This window comes from Trachemys scripta, chromosome 2 (assembly GCF_013100865.1).
Source record: "Trachemys scripta elegans isolate TJP31775 chromosome 2, CAS_Tse_1.0, whole genome shotgun sequence".
NCBI lineage: Eukaryota > Metazoa > Chordata > Testudines > Emydidae > Trachemys > Trachemys scripta.
In genome coordinates, this window is record NC_048299.1 from 175988149 (window position 1) to 176011005 (window position 22857).

The 22857-nt window shown below is 43.2% G+C and overlaps 1 protein-coding gene across 4 annotated transcripts in view; it reads left to right on the plus strand.

Annotated features, from left to right (window-relative positions):
• RANBP9 (RAN binding protein 9) overlaps positions 1–21042 on the plus strand; it is a 68479-nt gene extending 47437 nt beyond the window's left edge. Inside the window, exons 9-14 of one of the 4 annotated variants that reach the window (XM_034762373.1) lie at positions 3936–4126; positions 6168–6315; positions 14319–14440; positions 17730–17881; positions 18844–18955; positions 20061–21042. In XM_034762373.1, the coding sequence (XP_034618264.1) occupies positions 3936–4126; positions 6168–6315; positions 14319–14440; positions 17730–17881; positions 18844–18955; positions 20061–20191 (856 nt within the window). In that variant the 3' untranslated portion in view covers positions 20192–21042. The remainder of the gene's footprint in view (positions 1–3935; positions 4127–6167; positions 6316–14318; positions 14441–17729; positions 17882–18843; positions 18956–20060) is intronic. The other 3 variants (XM_034762375.1, XM_034762374.1, XM_034762376.1) reach the window with 3 other exon arrangements.
• Positions 21043–22857: the final 1815 nt, after the last annotated feature.

Here is a 22857-nt window from a genome sequence, read left to right on the forward strand (position 1 = left end):
CTGGACTTGATGACCTTTCAAGGTCATCAAGTCCAGCCCCCTGCCTTCACTAGCAGGACCAAGTACTGATTTTGCCCCAGATCCCTAAGTGGCCCCCTCAAGGATCGAACTCACAACCCTGGGTTTAGCAGGCCAATGCTCAAACCACTGAGCTATCCCTCCCCCCTCCTTGGCTTTAAACGCTACCTGACTTGCAGACTCTCCATACTGGTCTCTGATGGTCACGCTCAGTGTGTCTGCTGCCTTGGTGAGATGCACATTTCTGCAGTGTGGGTATTTTTGAGTAAACTGACAGCTAGGACAAGAAAAGGCAGGGATCTCCAATTGAAGCTTCTTATGATAGAGAAATCCCTCAGGTCAACCTCTGATCCCTGAGTCCAGGTCACCCGCTAGCCAGCGGTCGCCAGTCTCTGACATGGGCTCCACTTCAACACTGGCTGCCAAGGAGCCTACTCCTAGAAAGGCTACCAAAAAGCAGTTGCAGACATCTCCGCACTGAGAATGGTCTAAAAAGAAAGTGATTCCCAACTGAAAAATTTGCCCTGGTATCGACGGCACTGAGTGTGCCGGACCGCGAGGCACCAGGAACATCTGGCACAGTGTGTTCCCGAAGAGCTAAAGACTCTATGTGGGAAAGCTCTAATGGAGGTTTACACATTAAAGTGAAATATAACCGCACCCATGGAACCGAAGATCATCTCTGGACCGAGCGGTACAATGGCGCCACCTGCTGTACCTATGCTGCACAGCTCTAAATCCTCAGCACTAGCAGCTTCAATTCATGCTCCCGGGCTGTCCACCATGTCGTCTCCGGCACCGAGACTCATGGTTCCTCTGCAGTTCATGAGGCACACGGCCCAGATAGTGATCTCAAGACCTGAATCTGCTCTACTCGGCACCCAGGGTACCCTATCCAGATCAGTACCAAGCCAGCTGACTACTACCTGCAAATCAGCCTCTCCCCCTTCACACCCCCCCCCCATCTCCAGTGATGAGGAAGGACGAGGCAGTAAAATATACTCCTCGCCACTCCTCACCCAAGCCACGACCATTTCATCATCAACCATCTGCAGATATACGAGGATATGGTCACCCATTGGCACCCCCCCATACCTTTCCCACCTAACCACGACAGATGCTTCCCTAATAGGTTGGGGGGCACATCTACTCAACAATACTGTCGAAAGTGCTGGTCCCCAGCAGAGTTCAACCTGCTCATAAACTTACTGGAGCTAAGGGCAGTCCAAAATGCATGCGAGTACTTTCTCCCTCTAATCAAGAACAATACAATCAAGATCCTCAGAGACAATATAGCGTTCATGTTTATATAAACGGCCAGTGGGGAGCACGATTATACTCCCTATGTACAGAGGCGATACGCCTTTGGAATTGGTGCATCACCAACAACATAGAGATATCTGCATCCTATCTGCCAGGATGTCAGAATACAACGGCGGATGTACTAAGCAGGGATTTCTCACAAACCCATGAGTGGGGGATGGATCCTGGAATTCTCAAATCCATATTCAAACTATGGCGGTTCCCTACCATAGATATATTTGCAACAGCTCTAAACGCCAAATGCCCACAATATTGCTCTAGAGTGGGATTGGGACACCACTCCCTAGCCGACACTCTCCTCATAAAATGGGAGGCGCCACTGGTGTATGCATTTCTTTCGACCTCACTCCTAAGCCGAGTCGGTCACAAGATCAAGCAGGACAAATCCAGGGTCTTTCTCATAGTGCCCAATGGCCCAGACAAACGTGGTTCCCATACTTGCGCCAGATGGCAGTGAAACCACCTTGAACCTTTCCCTTAGTACCTCACCTTCTATCACAAGATGAGGGATGCGTCCGTCACCCCAACCTCTCAGTACTCCATGGTTGACTGGGGTTGAGAAGGCCTGTTCTGAGGAAGTAAAGCTATGTTACTGAACAGTGAGAGACTAACTACAAGAAACACATATATCCATAAGTGGAAACAATTCTGCACCTGTTGCCCAGATAAACAAATCTTGCCACAATCGTCCCCGCCCTACTGAGGATCCTGGATTGTATACTAAGACTTAAAAAATCGGGGCTGTCCACAAGCTCCATCATAGTACACTTGGCTGCTATTACCTCCTTCCACGACAAGGTGGACGGGGTCACTATATTTGCTCATCTGACGATTAAACGCTTCCTTAAAGGCACTGAAAACATTTATCCCACAATAAGAAACTACACCCATGAGGGACCTCAATCTCGTTCTCTGTGGACTGATGGGAAAGCCGTTTGAACCCCTTGCAACTTGCTCTTTGTTGCACTTATCCATGAAGGCAGCTTTCCTCATTGCCATCACATCTGCCAGAAAGGTGGGAGAATTTAGGTGCCCTAATGGCGCACCCACCTTATGCAACATGCTTTAAAGAAAGTAATCCTATGACCGCATCCTAAGTTCATACCCAAAGTTGCTTACCCCTTTCATTTAAACAAACCCATTTACTTACCTGTATTTTTTTTCCCTAAGCCACATGCGGACGGGAAGGAGGCCTCACTCCACACATTGGATGTTCGCAGAGCATTAGCTTTCTACATTGAAAGAACAAAAACATTTTGAAAATCATCTAGACTATTTGTTTCCATAACAGAACGCTTGATGGGTCAAACCATCTCAAAAGAGAGACTATCCAAATGGATGGTAGGATATATCCATTTGTGCTACCAAAACCACAATCTTCAACATCCACCGGGAGTTTGCACACGCTCCACCAGGGCACTAGCAGCATCTGTGGCCTTTCTCAGTAATGTCCCTGTCACTGACTTGCAGAGCAGCTACCTGGGCATCAGTCCATACTTTCACTAAACACTATGCCTTAGAACAACAATCAACATCCAGTGCTCCACTTTGGACTTACGGTGTTATCCACTGTCAGTAGACCAACTCTGAAGCCCCTCCCCTCCACTCAGGGACACTGCTTAACAATCACCTAAAGTGGAGCACTCCCAGGGACACTCCTTGAAGAAGATACCTTGTGCAGTAACTGAGGTTCTTGGAGATGACTGTCCCTGTGCGTGCTCCACTATCCTCCCTCCTTCCCTCTACTTTGGAGTTTCAGGCCAATTCTCTCAGTTAGAGAAGGAACTGGGGCAGTTGGCTGCACACCGCTATGTAACTGATTGGAGTGGCGCGAGACAGCTCTGGCACATGCGTGGCCCAACTGGGCCCACTACCACAAATCTCAGATTAGGTGCTTGATGCCCTGTGCTTGTAAAGTGGAGCACCCACAGGGACAGCCATCTCGAAGAATCTGATTTACTGCACCAGATGAAAAACCTTCTCTTCCTGAGGAAAAAGTTTAATTTAAAATAGAACATTTAATCTTTCTAAATTTTCCTTTTTTAAAGACTATTGATTGTCAAAATTTATTCTTGCAGGATAAGGTTTTTGCTTTTCTAGGTCCTCCCCACAAATCAGTTACTTGTTCTCTTGTGGTTACATTCTGGTTGGATACTCTCTAACCTCATAATCTGAAGACTGAGAATGTACCTATACTACGTGCGCTACACTGGTACAGCTGCAGCTATGACATTGTAGCACCGTAGCGTAGACACTTCCTACGTTGACAGAAGGGGTTTTTTTAATCAATGTGGTTAATCAACCTCTGAGAAGCAGTAGCTAGGCCAACGGAAGCGTTTTACGCTGATGGTTAGATCGACCTAACTATGGCTCTCAGAACGTGAAATTTTTCACAGCTATTGGTGGCGTAGCTAGGTTGATCTAGTTTTTAAGTATAGACCAGGCCTAAATCTCTGACATTGAGTGCTTTGTCAGAGAATAAAACTTCGTTTTCAAGACTTAAATTACTTCTGCTTGCATTGAATGTTTATCTGAAATTCTGAAGTGGCATGTCTTCTCCCTAAAATAATGTTGTCTTTTTTTTAATTGTTTAGGGTGCGCCAGTTTATAGAAATGGTGAATGGTACAGACAGTGAAGTGCGGTGTCTGGGTGGCCATAGTCCAAAATCACAAGATAGTTACCCTGTAAGCCCTCGATCATTTAGTAGTCCTAGCATGAGCCCCAGCCATGGAATGAATATTCACAGCTTAGCATCAAGCAAAGGAAGCAGCACACACTTTTCTGGTGAGTCACACTAGGGGAAAACCCCACACTATACTGAGATCTTTCTTCAATTCTGAATGTCAAGAAAAAAATTACGGATCTGTCAGATTTGCATATTAATGATTTCTGTTCTCCTAGTTTAACATACTGAATTAGTTATGCAAAGGGAAGTTAGTACTCATCAATTGGCTGTTTTTGGTGATGTCAGTCATTTGCCAACTGGAAATAGTGCATAGCTGATGTCCAGTCATCATCAAAGTATAAATCCAGCTAGGTGAAAGTAAAGGCTTGGGCAACCAGCTAATCCCGTGGTGTATGTCATTGGGGACTGGTTCCAAATATTTTGGGAAGTCTTCTGGGTAGTAGGGTGTTTTTTGGCATCTAGTATGTGGTTAGCTGCTTGGAGGTGATTCCAGGGTGGGACTTATGAGTGAATCCCAAATGGCACTGCTTTTCCCTTGGCAGGGGGACCCACTGTATTCCACGTCCCCCATACTGCCCCATTTGATCTGCTGACATGACCAAAAGCTACCATCTCCTTCAGCCTAGGAATGAGCATGGGTTATAGGGCACAGAGAACAGACAATGACTTGTAAGGAGTCCCAGAGCAGTGCTGTGCTGGTATGAGGGGTTGCGGGGTTGGTGGTCAGGCAGGTCAGTTTCTGACTTTCTGCTGACAACCAAACTTCACCCTCAGTAGAGCTGAGCAGCATCGACTGATCAGGCTGTCTTAAGCAGATCTTTAACTTAAAAGACAGACTTGAATGTTTCAAGGCTTCCAGTTCAGTATATTTAAGTAATATTAAATATTTGAGGGGAAGACCAGCTTTTAAAGTGCAAGTGGGTTGGACAGAGGGAGAGATTGGGCTCTGTGAAAGTAAGTGGAAGTTTTGTATATCTTCACTGAACCCAGTCCTCTTTCAGCAGTAGTTGGTGTTCCCCTGTCCACTTTCAGTTCAATTCCGTTATAAAATCTAAATTGAGGCCAACGTCTTGTCTTCAGTCTAGTTTTCCCCAAGTAGAAAGTGAGAGTTGGGGGGACAGTGCTGCTGGAAAGGCAACTGCTGTCGTGGGGAAGGGACTGAAGACCTTATGGAAAGTTAAACATGTAGCTATTATAATATTCAAATAGAAGGTATTTATAACTTGTATCCTGTTTCTCCTATCTTCAGCTTTGAAAGTTTAGTAGGATGTGATGCAGAAAATCTCTCACCCCCAAAACTTTGACTTTCTATTGTTTTGAAGATAAAGCCACACCTAATAATAATAATTCTATGCAAAGTTGTATATTAGTAGTGGCTGATGGATTTATTGAATGGCAGATTGAAAGTGCTTGTGATCTATTGCTACCATAGAATATATGGAACTCCCATTTTCAGGACTTGATAAAATAAAGTATCAAATTAGTACACATTTAATGGGTCTGCTTTTAAATTACAGCTTTCCTCAATTAAATATTACCAGTGAGGGATGAGGTGTTGGCGGAAAGAGTAGTACATCAGGCTGGAGTAATGTTTAACCAAATGTTCTGCGGTTTAGCAAAGTGTAATTCTCCATCAAATTTTGATCCTCATTAATCGTTTGTTTAGTCGATAATATTGAATAGACCTTCAAATTACTGAACTTACGTATGAAAAAAACATAAAAATAAGTGTTTGTAACAGTTATTATACAAAGCCAATTAAGATAAAGTGTAGCCACTAAAAACCAAGGCAGACACTAGCCCAGTCAGGGTTTTCAGATACTTTCTGAATGGTATATTCCAATAAAAAGGTCTGTAGTTCCTCTGACTTGTGTATTTCACTGAGAACTTTTGCTAATGAACTGAAAATCTGATCTGTAAGCTGCTGTTCTCATTTGCTAGTTAATTTTATTACCTGGCTTCTTTACTGTGAAAGCCTTAAATCTGTTTCAAAGGCTTGAGGAGTGGAAGCTAGTTATGTGGAATTATTTGATAAATCTACTGTACATGAACAAATCAATCTTATACTTATTTCAGAAATGTGTACATAAAATAACAATTTGTAACTGACTGAAATTACTAAAATATTCTTTTGTTTAGGTTTTGAAAGTAGTTGCAGTAATGGAGTAATATCAAACAAAGCACATCAGTCTTACTGTCATATTAAACACCAGTCCACAAGTTTGAATGTACCTGAACTCAACAATATAAATGTATCAAGGTCACAGCAAGTTAACAGCTACACCAAGTGAGTAATCTTCCAAACAGATGTCTGATCCACCATGATGCTAGTTTTTGTCATAAATATCTTTATTTTGCACTGCAGAGAGAGCAGTTTTTATATGGCTTTTTAGGACCCAGGCATAGCATGTGTTTTTGAGTACTCACTAATAGTTGATAAAATGGGGTGGGGTGAGGGGATTGGAATTATTTTCTCATATTTTTCATTAAATGTATTGTGATACTTTCACCTTTAAGATTCTGTACAATAGTACACATATACTGTTCTGTTAAATGAGTAAATTGGGAAAAGGCAAATTATTTTAACTGTGACATTAGAGACATCAGTTTTTGTTCTCAGACCAGCTTCTTCTGGTTGTAAGACTTCTCCCTTCATCTTCTGGTCTGGTGCTTATTCAAAATCATGTGTGAGGACTTCAATGACCAATGTATTCACTGCTTTTTATTCATTGTATGCAGATAAGATTGAGTGAACTGTGGATTCTCTTGTATGTAGTACATAACCACAATGGTTTGCTGCAAGCACTAGATGTGTGCAACCCCTTTGCTTTTAATGGGTTTGCATATGTCAGAGGAGGTCATTCTAAAATGATAGCATAGGTATAACTGAGCCTAATTTGGCCTGTAAAATGTTTATTGCTGGGTGAGATGGACGGAACCAGACTTGAGAGTGCAGGAAGAGTTTATGGATCTAGCAGGTGGAGGGGAAGCATTTACTTTTAAAACTGTCTGTGATAAAGAAACCGTTCTGATGACACATATGGAACTACTACTTGGAGTGCTTGCACATGTCCATTTCATAGTAAATGTGTGCGTGCCCTGCATATAGTTGCCAGAATTTTTTTCCCTCAGTGGTACCTGTCAGGTCAGCTCTAGCACCCTCTGGTGCTGCGCACTTATGGAGCAGTATAAAGGGTCCAGTCAACCCTGTACCCTCTCACAGGCATTAAGAAGGAACTGATGGTCACTGGAACTGCTCCTCTTCTTTGGCAAGCTATAGTCAGTGGTTCTCGTTTGTCACTCCAACCTTCCTTTTTTTCTTCTTCCCAGTAGTTATTTCTCAGTTTGGACTTTAGTTAATAGTTGTAAATAGCAACAGAGGGTCCTGTGGCACCTTTAAGACTAACAGAAGTATTGGGAGCATAAGCTTTCGTGGGTAAGAACCTCACTTCTTCAGATGCAAGTGATGCACTTCTTACCCACAAAAGCTTATGCTCCCAATATTTCTGTTAGTCTTAATGGTGCCACAGGACCCTCTGTTGCTTTTTACAGTTTCAGACTAACACGGCTACCTCTCTGATAGCTGTAAATAGTTGGACTCACTGAATTGGCAGTGCTTCCTCTACTCCTGGAGCTGGGCATGCCTTGGTCTCTGAGCTTCAAGCCTGCAGCAAGGCCATGCCTTTGAGTAACCCACACTCCAATCTAAAGTGGTTGAGTGAGACTCGTATCCAGGATCGCTGTCAGATCTGCCGCCAGTTCAAGCCAGGTACAAAGAAAAACTGGGAGGCCAAGTTAAAATCCCTCCTGATGGAGGCGGCACTCAGACCCTCCTTGGAGTCAAGCCAGTCGGACTCAGCACCAAGAACCTCAGCATCGATACAGAGTGCTCCGCCTGCTGTAAGGGACTCTCAGCACCATTTCCCATCAACGGTGTTGAGAAAGAAATGTAAGAAGCAGCTGGATAACAGGGCCTTCCCCAAAAAGGCCAAGCATGGGAAGAGCAGTGGAGTGCAACTTGAGTCTGGCCATTCCTCTGTCCCTGCTTGACAGGCTGTACTGTCAACTGCATCCGGTTTGCAGGCTCTGAGTCCAGTCCAAGATCAGCCGTTGGCAGCAGAGGGACAGCATGGCATCAGCAAGATAGCGGTGCTGTCCACGCTGGAGGCATTCATTATAGCCAGAGACTTACTAGTCCTGTCGGTACTGCCATCGCCAGCAGTCCAAGAGTTGACATCTGTGCAGGCGAGTAGAAGGGAGCATGTTGACTTGAACTCCTGTTCAGTACCGGGACCGTCAGTACCGTCCAAAGGGAAACCATCCCTGCCAGTGTCGACACGGGCTCCCCCACCTTGGTGCAGGTCCCCGGATCCTTGGCACTAACCCCTGGAATTGACAGGTACTGCACCTCCATGGTCCCTGGAGGACGGCTCTGAGTTGGAGGTGGAGTTGTGCATCCAGCTGAGGAATCCATACTAGTATTCCCCCCCCCCCATCCTATATGATGGGGGATCCTGGTGTGGGGGTACCTCTGACTGCATGGCCCAGTGGGCTCTGGCCTATGCAAATGCAATGGCCATTCTGGAACTCATGGGGCTTCTCCCCAGTGCCAAGCCCTCCTCCGCCCCCGGATGCTCTTGCTCAGTGGTGTCTGAGAGAAGGGCTCCTCCATCTCACTGAGCGGCACCTGACCCGGACTCCGGCACCAACATTCAGGACCTGGACCTGTGGGATCCATGTGGTGCGGAGGAAGAAGAGGAGGAACCCCTGCTGGTACAGGCCGCCGCCGCCTCCTCCCCAGATGAGGTGGTGTCAGGGCCAAGCATGTCAGCCCCCCACTGCCCACCACCCTGGGTGGCCTCGAACCTATGACTGGAAGTGGAAGTAGTAAGAGTCTTCCCACAGCCTAGCAGACATCTTGGCCATGGTGGCCCTCTCAGTGAGGCCATTATGGGTCCAGTTAAAACCCTCTGGTAAACCCCATCCTCTCTGGCCCCTCCACTTCGAAGAGGGCAGAAAAGAAGCACTTTGCCCCTGCCCAAGGTTATGGGTACTTGTACCCCCCAACCCCTCCAGGGAGGTCCCTGGTGGTGTCGGCAGCCAACAAAAGGGACAGGCAGGGGCCATAAGGAGCAACCCCCAAGGCAAAAGACTCAAAAAACTCAAACAAAACCTAGACCCTCTGGTAGAAAAGCTTATTCTACTGGCGGTTTATGGCTTTGCATCCCCAACCAACAGGTGTTGCTAGGGAAATGCAACTTTAATGTCTGGGACTCCATATCAAAATTTAAGGACTCGCTCCCTCAGGAATCCAGGCAGGAGTTCTCTGCTCTGGTGGAAGAAGGGAAGGCAATAGCCAGGGCTTCCTTGCACGCCACCCTGGATGCAGCAGCCAGATCTGGTGGCCATGTGAAAGTTCTCTTGGCTACAGTCCTCTGGCCTACCAGTGAAGGTCCAGCAGTTCCTTCAGGACCATCTGTTGAAGGGTCCTCACTCTTCTCAGAGCAAACAGATGTGAAGCTCCAGGGCCTGAAGAACTCCTGAGTGTCTCTGCCATGGTGCCTTCGAGGAAATATTTCAGGCCCTAACAGCTCACCCATTTCTCAGTTCCACCACCCTGTCAGGACCTGCACAAGAAGCGAATTAGAGGCATTTTAGACTTGCGCTGCCTCAACAGCTATCTCAAAAAGCTGAAGTTCTGCATGGTCTCCCTCGCCTCAGTCATTCCCTTCCTGGATCACAGGGACTGGTACAACATCCTCCATTTGATTATCTTGATTTTCCGAGATCAGAGAAGGTTTCTCAGAGTTGTTGTGAATCAGACCCACGACCAGTTCATAGTTCTCCCATTTGGCCTGTTGGCAGCCACACAGGTCTTTATGAAATGCATGGCGGTAGTTGCAGCCTTCCTGAGAAAGCGAGGGGTACAGATTTACTTGCATCTCGATGACTGGCTGATCAAAGGCCAATCCTAGGCCCAAGAGAAGACCAATATCCACTTCGTTCAGGCAACCTTATGAACACTGGGTCTATTGATAAACTATCAGACGTCAAACCTCATCTCGGTACAGAGAATAGAGTTTATCGGAGCGATGTTCAATTCTACCCAAGCCAGGGTCTTCCTCCCAGAAGCCCACTTCCCGATGATGGCATCACTGATATCGCACTCCAAGGCCCACTCTATGGCAGAAATGGGCTGTCGTGACAGACTTTTAAGTTACATGGCCACGTGCACATATGTGGTGTAGCATGTGAGACTGAGGCTCAGACCCCCTTCAAGCTTGGCTGGCCTTAGTGTACTTGCCGAACTGCCATCATTTGGACTTGGTGCTCTCAGTGCCCATTCCAGTCTTTGCCTCCCTCAACAGCTGGAGGGATCCTTGGTTGGCGGGCTCAGGCATTCCCTTTGTCAGGCCCCAGCCCTCGATATCCCTGGTCTCAGATGCTTCGGAGTTAGGCTGGGGGTCTAATTTAGGGCACCTCAGGACTCAAGGTCTGTGGTCCCCGGAAGAGCGCTCTATACATATAAATGTCAGAAAGCTTAGAGTGGTCTGTCTAACATGTCAGGTGTTCTTTCCCATATTGCAAACAAGGACATTAGGGTACTTACAGACAACCCAGCAGCCGCGTTCTACACCAACAGGCAGGGAGGGGCTCACTCTTCCCCCTCTGCCAGGAGGCTCTTCGCTTGTTTTGCATAAAGCACTCGATCCACCGCAAAGCTTCTCACCTTCCAAGAGCCCAGAACGAGTTGGCAGATTACCTCAGCGGGTCTTTCTCCACTCACCATGAGTGGTCCCTCCATCCCAACATAGCAAAGGTCATTTTCCAGTGGTGGGGATCTCCCCTTGTAAATCTGTTCGCAACCAGGAAGAACAGAAAATATCAGTTTTGTTCTCTGTGCGCCACAGCCCAGGCTCACTCATGGACGCCTTCTTATTCTCTTGGACAAAGCACCTGTTCTATGCCTTTCCCCCATTCCGCTTGTGCACAAAGTCCTGCTGAAGGTCAAGTGGCACACAGCGAGGGTTATTCTGACAGCTCCAGCCTGGCCACATCAGCACTGGTTCGACGCCTGTTAGATCCGTCAGTAGCGAGTCTGATGCTGCTCCCTTCCTTCCCTGCTCAGGGCTATGGTTGAATGCTCCACCCAAGTGGAAGCGTTTTTTCCGTTTGGTCATCGCAACAAGGCTTCTCGCCTGCTCAGTCATCTCTTCAGATGGTGCTGGAGTATCTGCTAGATGTTGGTGTTTCAGATGAAGCAATTTCATTGATTAAATAACATCTCTCAGCCATTTCTGCATTCCACCCTCTGCTGTATGGCCAATTGGTTTTCTTGCACAAAATGGCCATTCATTTCCTCAAGGGATTAGAAAGGCTATGGATGCAGATTTAGGAACCCATTCCCCCTTGGGACCTAAACTTGGTATTGTCAAAGCTCACGGGCCCTCTCTTCAAGCCCCCTGGCATCATGCTTCCCACCTGGAAGGAAGCAATTATCTTGGCCATGAGGGTCTGAGAGATCAGGGCCCTTTCATCAGAACTTCTGTACAAGGTCTTCCTTAAGGGCGAGGTATAGCTCTACCCTCACCCTGCATTTCTCATGAAGGTAGTTTTGCCGTTTCAACAGTAATCAAGCTATTTTTCTGACTGTTTTCTTCCCGAAACCACACGCCAATAAGGAGGAGCAGCAGCTCCGCACATTGGATGTTAGGCTAGCGTTCTATATAGAAAGGACAGTACTGTTCCGTAGATCCACACAGCTCTTTGTGGCAATAGCAGATAGAATGGAAGGCCGCCCCATTTTGGCTCATAGGATTTCATACTCGATCACTTGCATTTGCATGTGCTATGAGCAGGTGGGGATCCCTCCACCAAACATTCTGACTGCCCATTCCACGAGGGCACAATATTCCTCAGCAGCATTCCTGGCCCAGGTACCAGTCCGGGACATTTGCAAAGCGGCGACCTGGTTGTTGGCGCATACATTTTCTTCCTACTACGCCATCAACTAGCTAGGGTTGTGGTTTGGTCGAGCTGTGTTGAGATCTGCATGTCCATGAACTCTGAGCCCACCTCCTGTGGTACTGCTTGGGAGTCACCTAATGTGGAATGGACACGTGCAAGCGCTAGAAGAAAAAATGGTTACTAATCTTTCTGTAAGTGTTGTTCTTCAAGATGTGTTGCACATGTCCATTCCACAGCCCACCCTCCTACCACTCTGTCGGTGTTGGCCAGCAAGAAGGAACTGAGGGGGTGTGGGGTTGGCCAAACGGGTACCACTGAAGGAAAACATTTCTGGCGACTGCGTATGCGGCGTGCATACACCTAATACGGAATGGACATGTGCAGCACATCTCGAAGAACAAACATTACAGAAAGGTTAGTAAGCATTTTTTTCCGGAGCAAGCTATATCCCTTAATGCTGGTATTCCAATCCTGGAAGTTGTCCCACCAAGTCTCGTAATGCCAATTAAGTCATAATTTTCTTCATATACCATGACTTCCACTTCATCCCGCTTGTTCCGCATGCTCCTTGCATTTGTGTGCAGGCACTGAAGATATATTGCAGACTGCCCTGTTGCTTTTCTTCTTGCCTTTTTAATGCAATTGTGGTTTCTAGTCCCTTCTCTAGAAATTAGAAAATTAGCATAAACAGATGAGGTTCCACAAACACGTCTTTGTTTCAAGGAAGTGTTTTGTATTAGCAATTGTCTCTGCCAAAGGGCTTCATGAACTCCAACCCACCTTTTGAAGCTTTTCGTAAAATGCACTACAGCCCATCATTTACAAGGGGCCTTTTTCTCCTGATGTTAAAAAGGCACTGAATATTCCCTAGTAGTGAAATTAGTTGTAAACTGGATTTCTTTTAGTCTTAAAAGCAATGTCTGAGAAGTAGTGCATCTTTAAACGGTGCTTTTCGTAACTGATAATAGAATGAGCTGGAGTATTATCAGTTACTATAGCCCATATTTTTAAAGGTATTTAGGCATTGGTGTCTAAGTGCCTAAATTCCTTTTGAAAATGAGATTTAGGCTTCTACATAATTTAAATGTTGCAACGCCTAAATACATTTAAAAATATGGAGATGTCTGAGGCTCCAGCCCTTGAAGGCACGCTATTCAACCAGAGCACATGCAGCTTCCACAGAGTGCTTTTGTCCAGTGCCATGAACAGAGATCTGTCATGCAGTCTTGTGCTCCATGTGTGTTTTCTGAACAAGATTCTTGTGTCTTGTGCATGCTTTGGCTGACTGGGTTTTGGTTCTTTCCCCAACCCTGTACCTCTGCCCTCTGTCTTATTCCTGGTATTGCTTTCCAGTCTGAGTGAATAATCTGTGGACTGAAACTTGCTGAAAGAACTGCATTGTTTTGCCTAAAGCTGGTGTTCTCCAAATAAGCTTCATGCTTGCCTTGCCCTTTGGTATAAGAAATAAGAGAGAATTGGAATAGCAGATTTTCTCAGCAGTTGAAGTATACTTCCTTCCGCTTGTGACGAAGCTCAAAACACACATTGGAATTTCTGTGTATAATTATCAGGGATCCTAGAAATCAGTTTGCCACAGAAAAGCACGGAAAAATGAGGAATTTGCGTTGTTACAGAGAATCTTTAGTTTTTACATTTTGTGAAAAAATAAAAACATACAGTAGAACCCTGTTTACCCAAGCCTCCGTTATCCGGCTCTCCGTATTAACCAAACTGGGGCTGAAGGGCTCCAGTTTCACCAGAGACCCACCACCCGGGCTGAAGCTCTCTGGATTATCCAAAGTTTTGATTATCTGATCTGGCCCCGGTCCCAATTAGTTTGGATAAACAGGGTTCCACTGTATCAATAAAACATATTGAACTTATATAATATTATGGCCAGAGAAACTAAAGTTCAGCCTTTCATTTTAATCTGAGAGCTTTTTTATCAAGAAAAACTAGGATCTCTGAAAACTATATCTAAATTAACTATATGTATTAACATGCATTTTAACAAATTTCAACAAAATAGTAAAATTAACTTTTCACATCTCTTAGCACCAGAGATCTGTACTACCTCATGCTGAGTGTTAATGTATTTCACATTGGCTGTTGGGTTGGGGCAATCCAAAATCCCTTATGCCTGTGTAGTTATTTGCTGTGAATAAATCTATGGTTGTTTATTACTCATCCAATGTGATATTATTTAAAAGGTGATATTTTGGCTAGGGCAGACAGGAAATTGTTAAGGTGAAACTGTAAAGTGGAGAAGCAAACCAAAGTATTTTTGAAGTTAGTGATATGTTTTTTTCTTCTCTTTCTCAGCAGTGATGTAGACATGGAAACAGATCACTACTCCAATGGAGTTGCAGAGACTTCATCCAATGGCTTCCTAAATGGTAGTTCTAAACATGATCACGAAATGGAAGAATGTGACACAGAAATGGGTCTGCAGTGATATTTCTTACATTTTTAATAAAAAGTGATGGCAACAAGGTTATGTTTTTACTTGCAATGCTTCCCAAATTGAAAATTAGTGACATGACTGAAATCTTAACTTTCCATTTTGCTAGTATTGTACTATCTGTAAATCTCATAACACTATCTGGCATGATGTTAATCTGAAAACAAGCAGGAGAGAGGGGAATATTGTAATAGATACTAAAAAAAAATAATAATAATCAAATAACCGGCACACAACTTCATTTGGAAACCATCATGCTTTTTGTTTAGTTCATTGATGTTAGCAGTAAATTTTTTTCCCTGAAAACTCAACACTCGTTGATAGCAATATAACCAATATCTGTTATTGGACCAACTTCTGTTGGTGAGAGACAAGCTTTCAAAAAGCTCTTCTTCAGGTCTGGGAAACTACAAGATTTGAACAGATTGTTTAGCATAAGTAGTTAGCACACTTTTCAAGGGACCATTCAAGATGAGGTGGCCTTTTAACACCTCTCATAGGGAGGAAAGGAAGTAGGAGGCAGCAGCTGGGGGAGGGGCAGGAGGAGAGAGGTTGTTTAGTGGGTTACAGATTGTTGTAATAAGCCATAAATCTAGTGACTGTTCGGTCCATGATTTTTAGTGTCTAGCAGAGTGATGAATATAAGCTCCCAGGCTTGTCTTTGAAAGTGTTGTCCAGATTTCCTTGGAGGATGAGGACTGAGAGAGTGATCGCTTTAAGTGTTCACCCACCGGTGATATGGTGTCTGTGTTTTATCATTATGCTTGTGAAAGTTCATTCAAGAGTGTAGTGATTGAGGTTTCACCCACATAGTTGTTACTGGGGCATTTAGTGCACTGGATGAGGTACACCACATGTTTTGATAAGCATGTGTAGAGACCCAGGGGTATGGAAAGGTATGTTGATAATTGTAGCAGTGGGGATATGTCTGCAGGTTTTGCATTTGTTCTGGTGCTGCTTTGAGTTAGTGTGTCCTGGTGTGTGGGTAGCTTGCATCTGATCAGCTTGGAGAGGTGGTGGTTGTTGGTGGTTTGAAGGCCAGAAGAGGGGGTTTAGGAAAGATTTCAGGATGGGGTCCCCAAAATGGCCTATACCAAGGAATTGGGGAGATGTTTTAGGACAATCTTCTTTTCATTATGGACAGAGACAGGAAGGGTTGATAAGAGATTGAAATGGTTCTGCTTTCCACTAGAGAGAAATTTCATATTTTCCACATTTGACTTATCAGTCCTACTTTAAAAAGTAGCTATGTAAAACTGGCCCAATCTTTCTTACTTATCAGATCTGTTCTGTGTTCACTCATACCTGTTGACTTGAGTGACACATAAGTTTAACAGCCTCTTTTAGAGCCAGCGCAACTAAGAGGAAGTTGACTCAATTTCAATTATAGGGCCTATCAGATGTACCTGTGCAACCATGCTGAAGGCATTGAGGGTTACACTGGTGTAAATAGGCCATAATTTGGCCTCACTAAATCTTTCATATTCCTCGTGTGTGAGAGAGAATCCAGCTTGACAAGCAATTCCTGTATTTGCAGGGCTGCATGTTGGGGGAAAAAAAATTTTTTTTTTTTTTTTTTTTTTTTACTTAAAGTGAGACAAACATGGATTTTTTTGTAGATTTTCAGAGTACAACAGTTCTTAAAAAGATCTGTGAAACTGCTCCAGTCTCAGAGCATACACTAGTGCTGTTCTGCAGCTTCCCTAGTAAACTAACATTATGTCATTGTTTCAACACAGTACTTCTGTTCCCAGCACTGAAAGAGAGTCATCTGAATTCTCAGTCTTATCCTGTGTATTACATTGCTTAAACTGAATAACAAGATCTGGTTTGTGTTCGAAAAACCACTTCTTTACTCTCTTGCAGCCTTTTCCACAGAGGCTTTCTGTGATAGACACGAAACAGCTGCAAAGGCACAGAGTTGCTTTTTTTTAATGTAGTTGTTTACAGCCTCTGGAAAATGAAGTCCTAGACTGGGCTCCAGCTAGCAACAGACATCGCTGCTTCAAGACTCGTGGGTGTTTCACTTCTGTAAAAGAAATGTGGCTTCTTGGACTACCCAGAATACTTTACACCCCACAGTTTGAGAACTATTTTATGATATTTTGTTTTTTGAACTCTTTCCAATTTTTCTGTAGTGTAATGTACACATGAGTGTGTGATTGAAGTAACCAGAGATCTGTTTTGGAGGTGACAGTTCACTTACCTAAGATAATTGTGGTAAAAATGACAGTTATAATTTGCTGGACACTATTAAAAGCTAGACTGTTATTATCACAAGCAAGTTATGTACAGACTAGACTATATTTAAAGGGATAGGGAGGATGGCTTTGTGGCTAAAGCACAAGTCAGAGTTAGAGATCTTAATTCTGTTCCATAGCTGCCCGTGTAATCTTGATAAGTCAGTTAACTTCTCCATACCTTAGGTTCTTTATCTGTAAAAATAGGGATAACACTAATCTCATAACATGCTGAAATTGATTAATGTTCATAAAGTGCTTTGAAATCCCTTGGTGGAAAATATTAGAAGTGGGTACTGTCACCTGTAATTGTGCCAATTTTTAATGCTCAAATAAGATTTTAAAAACCTCCAGTTTTTAGCCAGTACCCTTCTATGATCTGAGATCCAATATTTTTAGCCTTTTCCCCAAGGGTCCTGTTGATTCCTAATAACTATGAAGTGACGGTGGACTTGCAGACATAAAGTACGTTTCTGGGGTTAGCTCTGTAGCAAAGTCTGATCTGTTAACCTCCTTGTTTTGACAGTTCAGAATTTGTAATGCTGGGTGCTAATGTGAACAGGCAACTAGAATTGTTGCCCCACCCTGCCCTCCCTCTTCCAGTAGAGAATAGGCTTCCTCATTAAACTGGTGCAACACTGCATAGACCAAGCCTAACTAAACGTGTCTTTAAACCAGTGGAAAATCCTGTTCTGATTCTCTTGATTTTTGAACCTGCCTTATAGCAGTTCAGTTTGTCATTACATTTGCTCCAATGCAAGATACATGAGATTTTTGGCCATTTTAATTAAATCTGTTAAACTAATGCAATGTCTGTAGGTAGAAACTTTAGTAATTATTTAAATAGCTCCACAGCTGTGTGCTGTACACCAGGCACAGTGTGCCAAGAATCCTGCTCCTGAATTGGTTTCATTCTGAGATATCGCATATCTGCTCCTGATTACATGAATTAATCAGTTGGCAGAAACTTACTAGTACCGTACATTTGCACTGCCATACTGTATTAGTGATGATGGTTTGTCATTCTTGCAGAAGTTGACTCAAGTCAGTTAAGACGTCAGCTATGTGGAGGTAGCCAGGCGGCCATTGAAAGAATGATCCATTTTGGAAGAGAATTGCAGGCAATGAGTGAACAGCTAAGGAGAGAATGTGGCAAAAACACAACAAATAAGAAAATGCTAAAGGTATGGCAATATTTTACGTTAGTGTTTTGGTGACTGCACTTCCAAATGGAATTTTGCAATATCTGCTGCATTGACCATGCTAGTTTTTTGCTTCATTTTTTTTCTTCATGAAAATAAGAGCTATTGCAATATTTTTCTATTCTGAGGAGCATGGCTTCCCATCTTCTGTACAGCAGTTTTATAGTCTGGCAATAGGATAAGTGACAAATGTTAAAAATTCTTTTTAAAAAACTCCTAGATTTAAAAATACAAGGCACACAGTCTCCTCCTCAAATACAACAAATCATATAGTTGCCTCCCAATAAATCTAGAATGTGGACTACATATGTGCCATTTTGAGTTCCGGTACGGTAAATACTGGACCCAGGGAAGCAGCAGAACACGGAGTGCTCTATCAAGGGAGAATACATATGCGTGACATGTGATGCAATGTTTTCTCTCTTTGGGTGGGTGGGAAGCAGAGAGAAAATCTTTTTGTCAGGTTTTTTTTTCTTTATAATTTCTCCATCTGCTTTTTATAGTTACACGAGACTGGTGGAAAATAATTCCCATACAAAAACCATATTGAGTTTTGCTAGCTGAAACAAGCACTCTATTATAAATACAGTTTTTAAACCTCTTTTGCTCTCCTTGTCACCAAATACTTTTTATCTAAGTTACCTTTTCACACATTGAAAATAACTTTTTTTAGGTTTTTCTAATATTACAAAGTTGCAGGTTGCTGGGCTAAATGGCATGAGCTCAGTTTTCTTAACTACAGTATTGGGCACATGCCCATATCCTATGGTATCCCTGTATGCCCATTTAGTAACAAAGTGCATTTGCAGTCTCTTATGGCAGACAGCTAATTTTTAGTTCTAGATTAGAATGAATGAGGAAAATAGCTTTTATGTCAGTACTAACTGGATATAGCTGTGTGCATTTTAGATGGAAGATTAGTGTTCAGTTTTGTTTTCTATTAGGATGCGTTCAGTTTACTTGCATATTCGGATCCTTGGAGCAGTCCAGTTGGAAACCAGCTTGATCCAATACAGAGAGAACCTGTGTGCTCTGTTCTTAATAGTGCAATACTAGGTAAGTATATATGCTTTTTGCTTCTTGGCATGTTTATTCAGGTAAGTGGTGCTGTAAGCACAAATGACATTGCATTCCCTAGACTCTTGCAAAGGACTGTGTATTCTGCAATATGTATAGTTGAATAATCACTGTACCTGTATTAAGGGAAGTACCTGAAATAAACTGATATAAAATCTGCAAACTAGTTTTGACAGACTTGAGTGTTGAAGACCTATGGCACAATGGACAACCAAAAAACCCCTCAAACTGAACAGATTACATCAGCCCCGTGCAGGAGCGGCGCCAGGGTTTTTGCCACCCTAGGCGGCAGCGCTCCTCCTCTGAGCATTCAGAGGGCCTGGGGTCTTTGGTGGCAGGGGTCCTTCCGCTCCACGTCTTCGGGGCACTTCGGCGGCGGGTCCCGGAGCGAGTGAAGGACCTGCCACCGAATTTCCACCGAAGACCCGGAGCAGAAGGACCCCCCCGCTGCCGAATTTCTGACGAGGGCAGCAAAATGCCACCCCCCAAATCCTGCTGCCCTAGGCGACCACCTAGGGTTGCTTAGTGGAAGCGCCGGCCCTGGCCCCGTGAATTACTGACAGTGCACCGCAGAAGAGAGAGAGAATAAAATTCTATGATGATGTGTTTGCAGTAATTTATCATAAAACCCTGGTATTGGGGTCAAAGTCCTCATCCATGGTATTAGTGCCACAACTATATTGCTTTGCTTCTCTCAGAGCCAAGAGAGTACCAGAGTACATATGCCTTTCACCATTAAAGTCAGCAATTTTTCAAATTACTACAGTAGTAGTTGATGATCACAATGCAGTTATTTCATGAATAGGCAATGCTGCAGTATCAGAAACCATTCTGTGGTAACTTGGTAAATAATGGCTTACGGGCAACCAATGATTTTAAACAACTAGTAATATGAAATGTGCATGTTGTATTATACATACAAACTTGCCTAAATCACAGATTCACAGTTCGTCACACATTGTAAGCCTTTCAACTATACAGTAAAACTGGGTAGATCTGTTCCTAGTACTGTGTCCTAGAAAGTGATTTACATTCTAAAGTTTGAAAGAATCTATTACACAGCTGCATTGTTGAATCTTTTCAGAGACCCACAATCTGCCAAAGCAGCCACCACTTGCCCTAGCAATGGGACAGGCTTCACAGTGTCTAGGATTGATGGCGCGTTCGGGAATTGGATCGTGTGCATTTGCCACAGTGGAAGACTATCTACACTAGCTATGCATTTGAAGATCTCAAGTATGTGTTGTGGCATATTCAACATGGAGGTAGATCAGCTCTGCTGACTGGAATTTGGATCTTTTAATTATGTACTAAGGACAGGTCTGTCGCTTTACGTTGCTTCCTAGTTTACAGCATGATGCAAATGATTTTCTAACTTAGTGTTAGGAGAAATTTTCCATCTTTAACCTCTTAGACAACTAAGAGTTAAAATTATCACTGATAATGTCAGACATCCAAATTGACAATTACAAATTCTTTAAATGATTGTTCAAAACAAACCAAAAATCCTACCACCTTGAGGTGGGGCAGAAGAATAGAAAATGTTGTGGATGTGTTAGCATGTGGGTGATGTAAACTTCAAGCAGGATGACTTGCCAACCTCCACCCTCATTATTACATAGTTCAATCAGTGTAACTTGCAAAATGCATAAACACCTGACAGTTTGGATATATAGTGTTGATGGGAAGAAATATTTTTTAATGTGTACTGTAAAACTTGAAATACTCAGGAGCTGAGTGAATATGTTTGTTGCTACTTACAATTCCTACCTGTTGATCTTAGTAGTTTTTGTTTTAACATGGTCTTTTCAACTTTCTTTGTTTAACTACAGACAACTTCTGTTATAGACTCACCAGTTTAACTGTTGTATAATAACAGTATTACATGTCACAGTGTGGTTACGACCTCTATTTATATAAAAACCAAATATTAGTCAATTTACAGTCTTAATTTAATCTTTGTACACCTTGCATTTTTAAAAGTGCTTAAATGAGTACTATATTGCAATAAAATGTAGTGATATCATAATTAACCAGCCATTAAAAACTTACTTCTACAGATATTAGACGCATGGATTTGTATGCTACACTGATTCTACTTTGTGTTCTAGCTTTTGAAACATGTGAATTGATCACTTTAATTATGTACAGGGCAGAAGCATCAAGTGGTTGTAGAAAGTTAAACTAGCTTAAAGTTACTTTCTCATAAGCAAAATACTGCCTGCTTCCAGATGTGTTATTGCTTGGGATATAGTCCAGCTTTCCCAGTCTTTGGGCTTGGGCTAGTGGATTGAAGTTTCAGCTGAACATGCCAACGATGTGTGAAGTGCTGTGAGGGAGCCACCAAGGAAATGCTTTCAACCTCCTACTTGCCCAAAGATTTAATTTATTCAGACCCAAAGAGCACTGACACTAGATTTCAGAAAAGGGAATGTAAAAAAGATGCTAGTCTTCAGTCAGCAAGAAAGCTAGTGAGTCACAGAAGACATCCAAAAGCAAGCAGTGTGTTTGTGTTGCCCTTTAATCAAACTACTGCAGGTAAGGTAAAGTACTAAAAGGGAATTTAAAGAGTGAATACTCAACTTGAAAGCAGCCTCTAAGGCAGTGCAGTGAGTCAACTGGAGACCATCCTAGGGGCCACTGAAGAATCTGTTACCTGAAAATAGTCAGCAAGTTGACAGTCCATTTCTAATCACTGAATAAAAAAATTCTAAAGAAAAGAGACAGTTCTGAAGGAGGGAACTGGTGGAGCTGCTAATGCTGCAGTCTTATGAAAATGAGGTATTATAGCAGCAAATGGGAGGCAGCAGGAATAATCCTGCTAATTCAACCAGGAAAATTAACAAATTTTACACCTAGAATATATCATAGGAACCCATTAATTAACACAATTCTAGTAAACTAGATGCATAATTTTGCTTGAGATTTAGTTTGACTTTTTTTGCTTTAAAACAGCTTGACAGTCGGTTTAACCTTTTGCAAGTTAAAGTGCTAGGGCATAAATTCCCTCCTAACCCTGGTAGTAGAATGTTAGGTTTGTGAAAAGTTAGTGAGTAGATAATCTGAGGGCTGAGAATCTGGCCCTTTACTTGCCTCAAGTCTGATACAGAGCACTTCGATAGAAAACATTAAACTTGAGCTCACAACTGAGTCTCTGAAGTTGCTGTGTAACTTCATTCTGATGGCTGTTTTCATCTTTTATGAAGACTGGCTTTGTCACCTGCTGACAGCTTGCTTCAGATTCCCCATGAATTGCAGATATGAAAACCTGCTCTGGGAGACTTAATTCTTCAGGTAATGGCTGTTTTTAAATTGACTTCCTTGCATACCCTCAGGCCTTTTTCACCGTGGCTGTGTGCTCTTACAGCCTTTTGTTCGCTCATTTCATTTAAGTTCAACTATGTGGATACTGTACAGAAGTAATCCTTGCCTTGTAATCTGCTTTTTGTATTATCTCAATCAAAAGATGAGGTGGATAATGTGCAGTAATGACAAACCCCCTGCCCTTGTCAAGCTGAAAGTTCCCAGAGGCAGAACTCAAGCATTGTGCAGAGTGGTAGCATCACAGCTGATTCAAATGCCCTGTCCTGTAACCTCAGGTACCATTCCATTGACTGCAGCTTGGATGGGGAAGATGCCTTTCAAAATAGCAGTTGCCCTTAGCATAGGCACAAGTTGCTGATCACAAGAGCCTTCTAGATGGTGGGCAGCCAGAGCAAGGTTCTACTTGCAGAAAACAGCAGCCAGCAGCTGGACACAACACTTTTGCATAGTAAGATGTACATTACATTACATCATAATAAAACCTATTTTAAGTATAAGAGCTATATTTATAACCAAACTTCTTAGGTTGCAGGGTGTGTCTGACAGTTGGATATTGA